The sequence below is a fragment of the Papilio machaon genome, chromosome 28 (assembly GCF_912999745.1).
Source record: "Papilio machaon chromosome 28, ilPapMach1.1, whole genome shotgun sequence".
NCBI lineage: Eukaryota > Metazoa > Arthropoda > Insecta > Lepidoptera > Papilionidae > Papilio > Papilio machaon.
Window position 1 is genome coordinate 2,301,416 of NC_060013.1, and position 15,302 is coordinate 2,316,717.

The following is a 15,302-nucleotide window of genomic DNA, read 5'->3' on the forward strand; positions in this document are numbered from 1 at the left end:
CTAGTTTTTCCAATATAATTAAAGATATGACAAGGTGGATACTTCATTTTAACCGTCCATATTGGTCCAGATAAGTTTCTTGCACTATAATTTATTGTGTTATCTGTCGCCCGCGACTGTATCCGCGCGGCATTAAAAAAAACTTAATAAGTAGCCTATTTGTTCTTTCAAACTATATTCTACATCTGTGTCAAATTTCATCAAGATCCGTTAAGCCGTTCCGAAGATACCTTCTAAAAACCATCCATCCATCCATCTAAACATTCGCATTTATAATATTAGTAAGAAGTAAGGTTTTTATCATTTTTAACTACCAGTGAATACTTTTTTAATATCTTTTCAACCTTCATGGTTTATTTTAAACAATTTATGACTTGAAATATAAATATGTCATTGAAAACGCTCAATTCATAAACATAAGTTTAATTGAAATTATTAAAATGAAAGTTATTCCAAGCTTTAATAAGTTGGTTGTGTTGCCAAGTAAGTTAAAATATCAAGAATTTGTTAAACTAATCGCGGCTTGATCCATTGCATTGTATAGATCAGGGATGGCAAACCTTTACGTATCATTGAAATATTAAAAAGGTCATAGTAATGTCATCAAATAATTTTCCCTTTATTATTGGGACCTTACCAGATGGATCACTGGCGCTCACTCGTCCTATGTATTTCACATTTTTTTCTAAGTGCATTATGAATTTTCTAATCAATGATTCGCCCAAAATAATTATAGTTTGGCCATTGGTTCACCATTCCTGGTATAAATAATTTAGGCACTGTTATTGACGTCTATTTACTTATACCAAACATTCCTAAAGTGGTCCAGATGGACTCCTGGGTGTCGGGAATGTATGAGAAGGAATATACTTGAAGGTTCACAAGTTATCACCGAAACCAGAATAATTTTAAAAGTCTACGAGAAAACAGTTTAGGAATCACTAAATCATCATCTGTTAATAACCGTGTAGCATAATTTTTTTCATCTTTTTAATTATTTGCATATTACGCTCAAACTTTAAATTGGGAATCGGTTCAGATCTTAAATTGTTATTTTTGCAACTCTTATTTTAAATTAATTGGACTGAAGTATGATGTACCAGAACATACAGTCACGATATAATCAAACAAGTATATCTGGACCTTATTAAGATGTTCTAAGATGTTTTTTTTATTTATCAGATGACCTTTACGCTAAAACATCGTCCCAGTGTAGACGTATATGTACCAATTTTGGATTAGCCACATCAAATAATGAAAATTCGAAATTAAAATCCGTAGAAATGACTAAAACTAAAGTGTTAAGAACAGCACCATCTAGCGTTCGGAAAATTGTCTTAAAAAAGTATGAAAAAATGAACGAAGCGCAACAAGAGAAAAACAGATCACGCATGGCAAAAATCGGCGCTTGCGCTCAATTGAAAATTCCTAATTTTAATGTAAGTTGACAATTTAAATAATCGATAACTAGTGTGATTTATTTTATATTATGACAGTGTAATCCAGTGATTCACAAAGAGAAAATTGAGAAAATTGAGTTTAGGAAATATTATTAAAGTAATGAGCCGACTTGCATTCCGGAGGCCTAAGCCCCCTTTCCCTGCCCACCCTTATCTTATAAGTAAATGATGGAAAGGTGATACTGTTTCTGTTAAACCCTCCTCTGTCGATTAAAAGCATCTGAAATTGCGGATGTTATTAGCCACTTTATGATAAAAAGAAGGGGGTTGACAGAAAAACAGTATTTTAAAAGCCGTCTACGAAAAGAAAAAACTTTGGAAATCACTAATGTAAAGTCGAGGAAAAGAATTTTCTAATGTCAACTTGTCATAGCAACATCCATACTAAACTATAGGACTTATGATGTTAGTTTGGTGTACGATATTCGATCCTAAGTGGGGAGGGAATTAAATTCTATGACTATGTACTCTAAGTAACCACGTTCAGTAACATCGCCACAAACTCTTGCTTGTCTAGTATTCTACGTCGGCTGTTTTAATGGGAACGAAAGACGACCCATGCGATTCAAAGAGACCGGCAGTGAGTAACGGCGATACTAAGTCCAAGGATAATCAAGGATTACCTGTGAAATCAATACCAGGTGCTAAAGGACAAATTATTGCAGGTAACAAGCATTGGTTAATTAAAAAAATTATTACTTTAAAAAAATCAAAAACCCGACAAAGTAGGGGTACCCTTAAGACACTCAGGAAAGAATGCGATCGGAATGTTATCTCACTCGTCAAAATAGCTTCAGTGTGCTTAGCAAGAATTTTTGTGACAATCGCCATCGTATCTGTAGTAGTAAACTGTAGGCAGTTTTTAAGCCAAATGCGGTCACAGCAAAATTGAAATGCTCTCAAAACCAAATTATTAATTAAATCTGATTATTGCTGTTGTTCTGTTGTCGTTATGTAGAAACCAGTTAACATAACGTATCAGTTATAACGACAAAAAACGCCGTCCATTAGACGCTGTCCGAATCGTCATTCAGAGGGCGTCTACGTTTTTGCTCGTTTTTATTCGGCTATAAATAACAATATGTGTTACATTGAGTCTCGAATTATATCTGAAAACCTATCTCTGTGATAATTATAATTGGTTTTGACTGTATTGCGTTATATAATGCTAGCTTTTGCACGCGACTACGTCCGCGCGGAACTAAAAAATAACTTAATAAGTAGCCTATGTGTTCTTCCAGACTATCTGTGTTCTACATCTGTGCCAAATTTCATCGAGATCCGTTGAGCCGTTCTGGAGATAAATTCAAACAACCATCCATCCATCCATCTAAGGGGTCTACGTCAGCGAAAAAAAATTTGGGGGTCCATGAAATGAAAATGGGGGTCCACGATAGTGGATCTCAACACATACACTGATAGTACCTATTTACTTACATCATACTATCTTATAATGTCAAAACATATACATTATTTTAAAAAGTACCTATGAAGTAAAAAATGTATTATGTATGTTTATAAAATTGTGTAAGTTGTAGGATGTTGGTATTCGCTTTGTGGTCGCAATACATTTTGAACTTGTAAAAACCTGAGAGTCGCAGTCTCAGAGCTTCGCTACCTTGCACTGACTTGTTCAATTCGTCACTCTATAAATACGAATGTGGGAAAAATACGTTTATTCGTTTCTTGAATCTTGAAAACGAAAGTGCTAAGAAAATATTTAAAAAAATATAAACAGATAAACTTAAAATTCACTACAGTTAGAAATTTACAGGAAATCAATATCAGGTAAGTAGGGGGTCTACCCAACACGGAAAAACATGGCAAGGGGTCTACGACACAAAAAAGTTTGTGGAACTCTGATCTAAACATTCGTATTTATAATAGTAAGATGACACTAAACCAAAGAAATTTAAATATACCTAATACTAGTAATAGAGTGGACATTACAAGCACTTTCCTATGAATATTTTAAGTAATTGTCCGTAAGAAAAAATTGTCAATACAGGTATCTATGACAAGTGTCAATATGACTGAAACTCCATCAGTAGTTGACTTTTTTGAGCGTACGGTTTGTTTCGTAATGTCACTTCAACTAACGATTTATGTGACATTAATACATTTTACTAATATTAGATATGCGGATGTTTAGATGGATGGATCGATGGATGGATATTTGTTTGAAGTTAACTCCAGAACACCTCAACGGATCTGGATGAAATTTGGTATAGAACATAGTCTGGAAGAACACATAGGCTACTTATTAAGTTTTTTAATGCCGCGCGGACAATCGCGGGCGACAGCTAGGTAAGTAATATGTTTCGCAGTAATTGGCGCAGTCGTCGACGTACAGTTTGACACGCACTTGCCACCAATTTTGAACGCTTTGGAAGTGCCGGACAGAAGTGAGTGTTACTTTGTTTTTGATTATCAAAGTTTGTATTTTTAATTATAAGTGTGAAGAAGTAGAAGGGATAGATGGACGAAAACTGGTACTCCCACCCTACGTGAGTGTGATAAGAACAGGGAGATCATGGTGTTAATTTATATGTGTTGTTCATTTGTATTTCCAGAGCCTCGTCTTATCTTAGAAGTGGCACAACATTTAGGGGAGCGGACTTGCAGGACTATTGCTATGGACGGCACCGAAGGTTTGGTACGTGGTCAACCCGTTACCGACACGGGTGCGCCTATCACTATACCCGTCGGCGAACCGACGCTAGGACGGATCATTAATGTTATTGGAGAGCCTATTGGTAAGTACTGCGGTTGCAGATTAAAATAAAGTGTTATAACATGCGATTAGGAGCATGATTTCAGTTTACTACAATACTTTGAAATTATCATAAGACTTGTGCTAATTCTAAGGCTAATAAACTTTGCGCGTAGACCCCTTTTCGTAAAACAAGTTTCAGTGAATCCCCGGCTACATTTCTTATTCATCTTGTGAACCTACAACTTTATTTAACGTAGGTTGTCTTGAATTAAACCTCTTTGAAAATCAATGTGCTATTTGGTATTGCGATCTAATTCTGTACACAGATGAACGTGGTCCCATCAAGACGGACCAGTATGCGCCGATTCACGCTGAGGCGCCGCCTTTTGTCGAAATGTCTGTCGAGCAAGAAATCCTAGTTACGGGCATTAAAGTAGTAGATCTCCTGGCGCCTTACGTTAAAGGTAATTTCTAATATAATTTCGCTTATAGAATAATTATAATTTCATTAAATTCTATTTTATCAGGTGGCAAGATCGGATTGTTTGGTGGAGCGGGCGTCGGGAAGACGGTGCTTATCATGGAATTGATCAATAACGTTGCCAAAGCACATGGAGGATTCTCGGTGAGATTATAAAAGACCGAAACGACTTAATTTCCCAATTTTGTAATAACTAATCTCTACCTCGCCGTAACATTTAACAATTGTTCAAAATTTCGTGAGACATTATAATAAACTAATTAGGAACGACTTAGTTATGCTCGTCTGGTGACGAACCGACTAGTTTCGGACTCCAAGTGCGAGACACGACGCGACCGCGAAGTTCTCAAAACAAACGCTTTGAAGGTGGACCTACGACGGATCCAAAACTAGACGGTACCGTCACCGGACGATCATACATGAGTTAAGCCGTTCTTAATTAAATTAACTAACCTTTACTAACATTAAATTTGTGTGTGAATGTTTTCTTAATAAATTTACATTCAAATACAAATACAAATATACTTTATTGTGCACTATCATGGAGTTACAAAAAAAGAAAGTACAACAGGATTTTCACAAAAGGCGGTCTTATCGCTAAGCAGCGATCTCTGCCAGACAACCTTTGGGTAGAAATTAAGCTAAGTAAACCAAATCGGTAGGGTGCACATGAACAGTGATAAGAAATATAAATAAAAACAATAGAAATATTAATAATAGAAAATAAAATAATACAATATTTCAGTAATATATAGCCAAATTAGAGCTGCAGATAGTGATCTTTGACATGTTTTTTAAACGATTCAATACTTTTACTGCATCTAATAGAGAGAGGTAAGGAGTTCCATAGTTTCACAGCGTAAACCGTGAACGATTTTGAGTAGAAAGAAGAAGTGTGTGAAGGAGTAAGAAGGGAAAAGTTTGTACTAGAACGCAAGGTGTGGTCATGAGTGAGATATGTAAACTTAAAACGTTCTTTCAAATAATGTGGAGCAAGTGGATTGAACAGTATATTATATTAAGTAGAAAGAATGTGAGCATTCCGGCGAAGACGGATTGGGAGCCACTTGAGCTTTACACGATATTCGGATATGTGGTCATATTTGCGTACCCCAAATATAAACCGTATACCAACATTTTGAAGGCGGTCAAGTTTATTTAATTGCTCCTCTGTGAGATCAGGATAGCAAATGTCGGCATAGTCAAGTATAGGCAGAAGTAAGGACTGAACAAGCGCAACTTTGGTAGGAATCGGAAGAAAATTACACAAGCGTCGAAAAGAACCAAGGGCTCCAAACAATTTTCGACTCAATTCCCGTATCTGCGGTACCCAAGATAAATTACGGTCAATCAGCACGCCAAAATTTTTCACAGTGTCACTGTACGGGACTATTATGCCATCAAATATAATAGGTGCATCAAATATAATAGGTTACATTCTTTCATCTTTTTATATTGTCTAAGCCTGGTGCTTGTAACTGGTGGTGTGGTAACTAATGATATGTTATAATCAATAACCTAGGGATGTTAACATTTTTTTTTTAATAATTTTTCCATAAAAATCGTAAAAAACCTTAAAATAATCGATTTTTTTCATAATCGATTATTTTTTTACATCCCTACAATAACCTCATTTCATATTTTATCAGATCTTTCTCTCTTTCTCTCTGTGCGACAGAACTCAAGTCATGTCGTCTATTTAATAATTTTATTTGAAGGTGTTCGCGGGTGTGGGCGAGCGAACTAGAGAAGGTAACGATTTGTACAACGAAATGAAAGTCGGAGGCGTTATAACGGACGATTATAAAACCTCTAAGGTACAAAATTTCATACAATTTCAATAAAAGTAATCATATAAAATTTCTACTTTTTATTTAAAACCAACGCTTAAACTAAATAAAGAAGAAACGTAAAATTCCAAAAATGGCGGCCATCATAATGGCATGATGGCCGCCATTAAGGTAAATGGTTACCTTTTCCTTGGTAATTTTTTGATAATTGTAAAATAAAGTGAAAAATTTTTGTAATATAATAAGGATTTAATTTTCCCTCCAAAATAAAACAATAATTACCACAAAGTCAACACTGACACTTCGCTTGATAGTGGTGTACATATTACCGGTTACCTAGGTGGCGCTAGTATACGGTCAGATGAACGAGCCGCCGGGCGCGCGGGCTCGCGTAGCTCTTACCGGTCTTACGGTCGCCGAGCATTTCCGCGACAAAGAGGGACAGAACGTGCTACTCTTTATTGATAACATATTCAGATTCACGCAAGCCGGCTCAGAGGTCAGTACTAAGAAAAAGTCTTTTCCCTCATTTTGTATATTCCTTTATCTCTACGGTTATCTATCCTTACGGTTAAAACATATCGGTTATGGCGTCGAAAACCGTAACTGCCAACTGAACGACAAATATGTAAATACCTATCTGTTAATACGATAGAATATTGTGGATCCCATAAATATCATGAAACTCGATTTTCTTTATTTTAAATTTGAATTGGTTTCCTAATTTTTCTACAGTATTTTTATGAGTAAGTTTCTCTTTTGCACTCAAATAACCTATCTTCAGGTGTCAGCGTTACTGGGACGTATTCCATCAGCGGTGGGCTATCAGCCTACACTAGCGACGGACATGGGCACAATGCAGGAACGCATCACCACCACTAAAGCTGGCTCTATCACTAGCGTGCAGGTGTGTAGTATTAAATCTAGATTTTCTTATGTTAATTTTATTTTTAGTGGATAGTAACTATTGAGAATGTTGTAGTTGATTTTTTACTTTTGTTTGGACGTAGTAGAACTTTTACTTATGCCAGTATCGTGCCAAATGGGAATCAATAACTACTACCCCTCTTACAGGTGTGATTGCGTTATTTAAACCACAACATAGTTGAAATTAATGAAAGCTGTAAAGCCTGTCTACAGCTATGATCTTTACATCTCCAGGCGGTATACGTCCCAGCAGACGATCTAACGGACCCAGCGCCGGCTACAACCTTCGCTCATTTAGATGCTACCACAGTGCTCTCTCGAGCTATCGCCGAGTTGGGTGTCTACCCTGCGGTGGACCCTCTCGACTCTACTTCCAGGGTCATGGATCCGCATATCATTGGACAAGAGCATTATAACGTGGCTAGAGGAGTGCAGAAGATTTTACAGGTAGACTGATTTTTAACTCTTGTGCCTTGTTTCTATGTGGATTACTTAACCTAGGAGCAACATTTGGAAATGAGCAAAAAACTGTTATGTAGTCAAATACAAAGTTTTCTTGAAGTGAAACTTGTTTATTGAAAAGATGATGAATTTGTAAAAAAACTGTTTTTTCAATGCAACCTAAGTATGTATATAATTTATATATCTTACAGTGCTTTTCCAGTAGATTGCTAAAGTCTAGCATACGACGAAAGTTCTTCTCCTTAACGACAGTAATAAGTCTCTATTATCTACGTATGCCGTTGTCCTCAGGACTATAAGTCGCTGCAGGACATCATCGCAATCCTCGGCATGGACGAGCTCTCTGAAGAGGATAAGTTGACAGTGGCTAGGGCGAGGAAGATACAGCGCTTTCTCTCACAGCCATTCCAGGTATTTTGTTTAATCTCAAAGTGGTCCATTTGGTTCCCTGGGATCCACGGAAGGAAGCAGTGTACGATGGCGTGAAATAAAGATGAGGGTTCACAAGTACCCGCAGTGGATACCCCAAAAGTAGTAAAATTTTGAAGGGCGTCTACGGTTAAAAAAGTGTGGTAATCTCTGATCTACCAGTCTTTAATTTTATCAGGTGGCTGAAGTATTTACCGGTCATATCGGCAAATTGGTGAAATTAGAAGAAACTATCAAAGGATTTCAACGGGTGAGTTGCTTTAAGGTCCGCTTTACTTGAAAAATAAAGAAAACCCATAGCGCAAATTCTTTTTTGTTGTAATTATTCTCAGTTGAGATATCTCAGAACCTTTATACAAAAAATATTGTTGTTAGATACTAAAAGGAGAGTTGGATCACATCCCAGAAGCAGCATTTTATATGGTGGGAACTATAGAAGATGTCATTGCCAAGTCACAAACGTTAGCTAAAAATGTTTAGAAGTAACTAATATTGTTCATCGTCGAAACACTTGTTTCTTGTTTAAAAATCATTTTTCTGTCTCTTTCCCTTTGGAAAAAACAATCAATTGCTTTGCAAGTGTTACGGCAGTGGAATTTGATAGACATTAAAAATATACCTTAATTTCAAATAATCTCGTTGTTTAATTTATAAAATACAGTCAAAACCGTTTATAGCGACATCGTTTAGAACAACATACCGGTTAAATTGACCAAAATCAAAGGTCCTGGCTGAATGTTATTACATATCTTTCCTATTAATACCTGTCACCGGTTGTTACAACTATCGGTTTTTACGACTCAATATGAGTAGTCCCTTCGATGTCGTTATAACAGATTTTGACTGTATAAATGTTATTAATTTCTATTAAACCACTTTTAGGTAGTGTTTTTATAAAAGGATGAGAATCAATAACTGAGAAAAAATCAGTTAATATTTACGATGTTTTCTTTCACATTCACATCACTAGTGAGGACGATTTGACAGTTGAAATATTTGAAGAAAAAACAGATTTTGTTTTAAACTTTCGTAATAGGAATAAAAATACCCCCTTTTTTCCTTGATGATAGGAAGTTTTAAAATAATAAAACCTAATTTCTTTTTAGAAATAATACTACGAAATAAGTTTTTAACATTTTAATTTAAAGAAATATATATAGTATAAAAATTTCTTAAATTATATTTACAAAAATAAATAAAATTCGCATTATCACTTAAATTATAATACTCAAATCACGGATATGATGAGTTTTGTTCGGTATAAATTGTACATCCACAGATATATAACCAATATATGTAGTGTTTCACTTCGGCAGACCGCCAGGTACCGTCCACACCATATCGATGGCTGGCAATTCTCAACTGTGCGGTTTCCGCGACGCGACACTTTCTGCCCCACAGTCTTGTGGAATGGTCTTTCCTCGGCGGTAGTGTTAAACCAAAACGACTTAAGGTCCTTTTACTTAAGAAGCGGCCGGCAACGGATTTGAAGTTCCTCCGTTATTGAAGATCGTCGGGCGTCGATAATCATGTCATTCTTCCAACTTCTCGTTCGCCTCCTTCTCTTATAATAATAACATTTTACACATCTGTTTCATTATAACCTTGACTCCTTTACTAGGTTTCCCTGTATTAAAGGAGTATTATAAAAAAAAAGTTTGACGTTTCATTGAAAGTCGATTTATGAAATGTCATTTTGTATTATAAATGACATTACTGAAGAAAATTACGTCAAAAAAAGGACTTCTTATACTTCGGATTAAGTATCTTTAGATTTAATACCATAAGTTACGATTTTACGTACTTTTTCTCAAAGTAAATGTATGTAATATAGATAAAAATATAAAGTAAATATATTTGATTTTATATCACGTCAAGAGTTTTATTTATATTAAATTATGTGTGTTATCAGTGAAAAAGCAAAAACACCTTTCCAAATATATATTTTGAGGTTATGTTGAAACGATATCACTAGCCGCCATACTAATACCATGATTGGATAAAAGGTGACTTTTTAAACTACATTTCTGTACAAAAGTGACCGAACAAATATCACATTTGAACCTTCTATCGTTATTATGTATCCTCATATGTTCTCTCAAAGTATATTTTCTTGCATAAGACTTGTTACAGACTTCACAAGAAAACTTTTTAATACCAGAATGCTTAACCATATGTGCTTTAAGTCCTTTTGTACTGAAAAACTTATACCCACATTCGGTACATTGAAAATTTCTTTCTAATAAATGATTCTTTTTTATATGACTCATTAATAATGATTTTAATATATAAGATTTTGAACAAACATTACATTTGTATTTAGCTTCTGCATTATGTACTTTGATTAAATGTTGATTCCTTTGATAATAACTTCGGAATGATTGATCACAGTATTGACAATTACTTATATTTCTTTCACCTAAATGTTTAGTTTTCTCGTGATACATTTTTTTAGCTTTACTAGAAAAGATTTTAGTACAATGATCACATTTAAAACTACCCTCAATATGTGTACTTTTATGTGATGTTAAAGATCTTTTTGTAGCGAATGGTGTATTACATATATTACATATATAATTACTGTAATGATTATTCATATGTTGTTTTAACATTTTAAATGTTTCATAAGTTGCTGAACATAAAACACAATCGTATATATCACCTTTTTTCAATTTAAATTGTTGCAAATGATCTTTTATATCATTATGTATAATTTTATTATGAAATTTAACTATATGCGTTTTAAAATCATTCAAATTGTTGACATTTAGATCACATATAGAACATTTTAGATCTGTAACGTCCAATTTAACATTAAATTCGGACATGTAAAAGTTTGTTTTGAATTGGAGACGTTCATTTTCATGATATTCCTTAGTATGGTTGCGGAGATCTTTAGGATCTATGTATGTTTGTTCGCAGTAACCACATATATAGCCTAAATGTGATCCATTCTTGAATGGAGTAGCATTGCTGTATTGTAATATAGTTTTTAAGTTCTCTTTGTGTTTAGTTTTATCATTATTTCTTCGTGTTGTCCACATTATGTTGATATTTTTATCTTTTTGACTAGAAATTGTAACTCTACTCTTTTTACTAGCTTTGTTTTTGTTTACTTTCAAATCTGTGACGTCACGGGCATCTGTGGATAAGAAAATATTGCGTTATTGTCAAGTATATAAATAGATATGGCATATTTACAAATATTTTCATCAGAATTTGAAGTCAATTATAGAAAGATTTTTTTTTTATTTTAGTCCTCTTTCCTTCCACACCCTTTTCTTATAAGGAAAGGATAGCAATGGGATAGATTTGACAGATGAGGCGAAAGGGAAATACTCTCTCTGTGCATCCCCTCATCCGTTGATTAAAGGTAACGCATCTGCAATTGCAGATGTCTATGGGCAGCGGTCGCTTGCTCAAAAAAAGAAAGAAAAACTTTTATTACCACACAGGGCACTAACTTACAAATTGTTTAATGCAGTTAACTCTACAAATTAAATTAAAAGATGTAATATTTTTTATATTTACTTATAGAATAAGTTAGTCTATTGACTAATGTCTTTATCTTCTTTGTTTGCCAATTTTCGTCTTCTATATTCTTAGTTTTACGTTTTAAATGTACTTTAGTTACTTCTATGTCGTTCTGTGCTTCATTTGCTGAAATCAAGTTCCAAAAATACGCATGTCTGGATGTATGGATGGATGTTTTGTATCACCTGAACAGCTGCATGGATCTCTATGAAATTTGAACAGATGTAGAACATTCTGGAATACGGCTCCTGTGAGGTACGATTTATACATTTACTAGATAATTCGACAACGGACAGCTCATCGCATTGAAATTTGGCACAGATATAAAACATAGTCTTGAGTGACACATGAGATATATATCAGCTTTATTTAAATTCTGCACAGACATAGTCACAGGCAAAAGCTAATTTTTGTTTGGCAAGTGCTCTCTATTATAAAACTATTACTCACCAGTATCACTTAGGAAGTGATCAGACTCTTCACTTTCTGGCTTTGGCTCTATTTTGATGGTTTGAAGTTCAACTGAAAAAAAAAATAAAGCACCAATAGTATAAATTTATAGTCTTCTCTTTATATCTTATTTACACAAGGAAAAATGAAATGTTTTCGCCGTTAATTCTGTGTCTTACCTTTTGAAATTGGTTAAAAAAGTTTAAAATAAGGATTTAAAAAAAAAATCTTACCATCTTCTAAGTCCCCCTTATCTACCTTCATTCTCTTCTTTGACAGTTTACTTTCTAGTTTCATTTTGGTTGGTTTTTCTGTAAAATTAGTATTAAACACTTATAATACCTAGACGGGACATCCACCTTATTTTTAATTGGACCAGAAAATAAAGAACAAATCACCATTTTTACTTAGCAATTAATTGCACAAATCGCATGAATTTTGTACAATTTTTTTAATAATGTGGCAAACTATGGCCAATTGAATTTACCGAAAAAATGAAATGACCGCTGCCCATAGACATCCACAATTGGAGTTTTACCTTTAACCGAAGGAGGTAAGGATGTACAGAACGAGAATATTTTTCCCTTTCGATGCACACCCTCGTCTGTTAAATCTACCTCCTTTACTTGAAAGAGTGGGATAGGGGAAAAAAACTAAAGTTAAGCCTCCGGCACCACACTCATAAGTAATATGGAATTACTTCCACTTCACGCCTGTCCTCTATGTGGTTGAGGTTTGCAAGAAAGATCTGATGATGGTTATTATCATACCTGCATCACACAAGAAGTAATCATCCGACTCATTTTCACTCTCCTCTTTTAGTTCCTCTTTAACTTCTGATGTTGTCTTCTGATCTGTAAGTTGAAAATAAGATTATGAAGCAGTAAAATAAATTCGGTTCTTTGTGTTTGTGATAACAAAGGTATAACATGGACATTTTGTCACCTCTTAAGCCAATGCTCTTCATTAAAATCTGTGCAAGTCTTTGGATATTAACATGGACTTACATAAAAATACATATGTGCCAAAAAAATCTTACTAATATTGTAAATGTGGATGGATGGATGGATGGATGTCATACTGAAATTTGTCATATTTATAGAACATAATCAGGAAGAACATATAGGCCACTTATTAAGTTTTTTTTTAATTCACGAGAAGCAATTCTCGGTCGACAGCAAGTAATCTTATGTTGTTTAAAGATATCTCCGGAATGGCTAAATGGATCTTGATGAATTTTGTAGAACATAGTCTGAAAGAACACATAGGCAACATATTAAGTTTATTTTTAATTCCGCGCGGACGGAATCGCGAGTAAAAGCTAACTATACATATTAATAAAATTGGTATGTCTGTACGTAATATCGGCAAAAATTATATTTAGTATACATGATGTATTTGCGTACCTAATAACGATAAACCATTTTTTTTAATTTTTGTCTCCGTATGTATGTCAGAAAGACCGCGTATGTTTCGCGTATTTAATTTAACATACCTTTGCCTTTTTTCTCTTTTATCCACTCAATGAAATCTTGTTCAGCTTTAACCACCTGTTGCTTGAAGATAAGTGAACTACGAAGGCTTGTAATGCATGATTCACATATCATGTTGTATGTTTTGTCTGCGGACAACTGTGAAAACTATTACAAATCAACAGCTCATACTTGTCACCCAGAGGAATAGGCAGTGATTAATTAAGAACTGCTTAACAGACTAGTTTCGGACCCGTCGGAGTTCCATTTTCAGCGCAAGTGTTTACATTGAGGATTTCGAAACTAGTTGGTGCATCAACGGACAATCATACGTGAGTTAAGCCATTCTTAATTCATTTATTATTATGTCTCACGAAAGTTCAAACAAATTAAGAGATTATAGACTTTATTGCCCGTTGCATTTATCTCGCTTTATTTACATGATAACAAAAACTAAGCCAAATTGATCAAATGATGACAAAAATGCTTCCAATGGATAAGCATTAATTATAATGGATATTACTGAATTAAAGCTTAATATATTCTTTATGGTGCATATGATAATAGATTTTAAGGCATTGATACTTCCATGTAAAATCTGGCAAGGTACCTTTTAATACAGTACTTGCGTAAAAGGAAATAAGACTAAGAAATTGACGATAGATCCATAGTGGAGGACGAAAATCTGGTACACCCGCACATAAAGTGGAGTAAAGGCAGGGAGATAATGTCAGTAATGACAAAAGGCAATATTCGCTCCATCTTAATACATATTAAATTAGTACTTTAGAGATTATTAATATTATCGTAAGGTTTTAATAATAATACTTACTACTATGTTAAAACACTCCGATAACATATCTGAATAAACTTCTCTCTTGTCTAAATAAAAATATGGAATGTCCAGATCTTTATGAAGACCTACGGTTAAACAACACCGGCATAGTTGAACACAATCCATCTTTATTTTGCACATTAAAATCAATTAACAAGATACAAATTCATATTAATCACTTTAGTACCCAAAACAATTATGTTTTATTTTATTAAATTACGATTGATTGACAAATTTATGACATTGACGTTTAACAGTTTATAGGGATAAGGATCGCATACGATCTTTTTCAAAATCGATTCACTACTGTGCAAAACTTAATCGAATGGCAGAAAAGCGGTAACAAAACATTACAAACATAATGTTAATGACGAATTGAAAGTTACGAAAGTTATGGCCCAAAGTTATTATAATAAACATAAGCATTTCGAAATTCATTCAACATTCTTTAGTAGGTATATCATTTTTATTTTGAAAAATGATGTATATATATTTAGATATAAATATATACATATACATATTATTATTATATTATATATATTATGCCGTGCCGTGGGTTGCCGATGAATGACTTTTTGGGTGACACAATAATCAGAATAATCAGAGAGCACTCTTTTCCTACAACATATATTGGGTATGTTCCGATATGCACTGCGAGCACTGCACATTGCTATCACTGTAGAAAAATTCGTTCCGTTATGGACTGCCAGTATACTGCCGCACTACCCTAGGGAAATATATGACGT

The 15,302-nt window shown here is 34.2% G+C and overlaps 2 protein-coding genes across 3 annotated transcripts; one reads left to right on the forward strand and one right to left on the reverse strand.

The window, feature by feature from the left end:
• The first annotated feature begins 1,261 nt into the window (after positions 1 to 1,261).
• LOC106712899 (ATP synthase subunit beta, mitochondrial) lies at positions 1,262 to 8,788 on the forward strand. Its single transcript, XM_014505576.2, has 13 exons — positions 1,262 to 1,439; positions 1,978 to 2,125; positions 3,788 to 3,865; positions 4,034 to 4,216; positions 4,503 to 4,640; positions 4,704 to 4,801; positions 6,376 to 6,474; positions 6,788 to 6,946; positions 7,232 to 7,354; positions 7,609 to 7,821; positions 8,128 to 8,247; positions 8,444 to 8,515; positions 8,641 to 8,788. Exons 1-13 carry the CDS (start codon positions 1,284 to 1,286, stop codon positions 8,743 to 8,745), a joined length of 1,692 nt encoding a protein of 563 aa, XP_014361062.2. The 5' UTR covers positions 1,262 to 1,283; the 3' UTR covers positions 8,746 to 8,788.
• A 1,422-nt stretch (positions 8,789 to 10,210) lies between these two features.
• Positions 10,211 to 14,744, reverse strand: LOC106712910 (zinc finger protein 845). Of its 2 annotated transcripts, none has more exons than XM_045685056.1 (6): positions 14,554 to 14,744; positions 13,745 to 13,880; positions 13,020 to 13,103; positions 12,483 to 12,560; positions 12,250 to 12,321; positions 10,211 to 11,407 (listed from the first exon to the last, which is right to left on the reverse strand). In XM_045685056.1, the coding sequence occupies exons 1-6, from the start codon at positions 14,695 to 14,697 to the stop codon at positions 10,218 to 10,220; spliced, it is 1,704 nt and encodes a 567-aa protein (XP_045541012.1). In that variant the 5' UTR covers positions 14,698 to 14,744; the 3' UTR covers positions 10,211 to 10,217. The 2 variants fall into 2 exon arrangements, with proteins under 2 accessions (XP_045541012.1, XP_045541011.1); XM_045685055.1 differs by having other exon boundaries at positions 13,745 to 13,889.
• Between the last annotated feature and the right edge of the window lie 558 nt (positions 14,745 to 15,302).

Coding starts and splice junctions, on each gene's coding strand:
- LOC106712910 (XM_045685055.1), bottom strand. CDS start 14,697: ATGTGCAAAATAAAGATGGATTGTGTTCAACTATGCCGGTGTTGTTTA. Junction 13,890..14,553: donor CGGAGTGTTTTAACATAGTA/GTAAGTATTATT, acceptor GATTTGTAATAG/TTTTCACAGTTGTCCGCAGA. Junction 13,104..13,744: donor AAAAGAGAAAAAAGGCAAAG/GTATGTTAAATT, acceptor TTCAACTTACAG/ATCAGAAGACAACATCAGAA.
- LOC106712899 (XM_014505576.2), top strand. CDS start 1,284: ATGACTAAAACTAAAGTGTTAAGAACAGCACCATCTAGCGTTCGGAAA. Junction 2,126..3,787: donor TAAAGGACAAATTATTGCAG/GTAACAAGCATT, acceptor TATGTTTCGCAG/TAATTGGCGCAGTCGTCGAC. Junction 8,516..8,640: donor CTATCAAAGGATTTCAACGG/GTGAGTTGCTTT, acceptor TATTGTTGTTAG/ATACTAAAAGGAGAGTTGGA.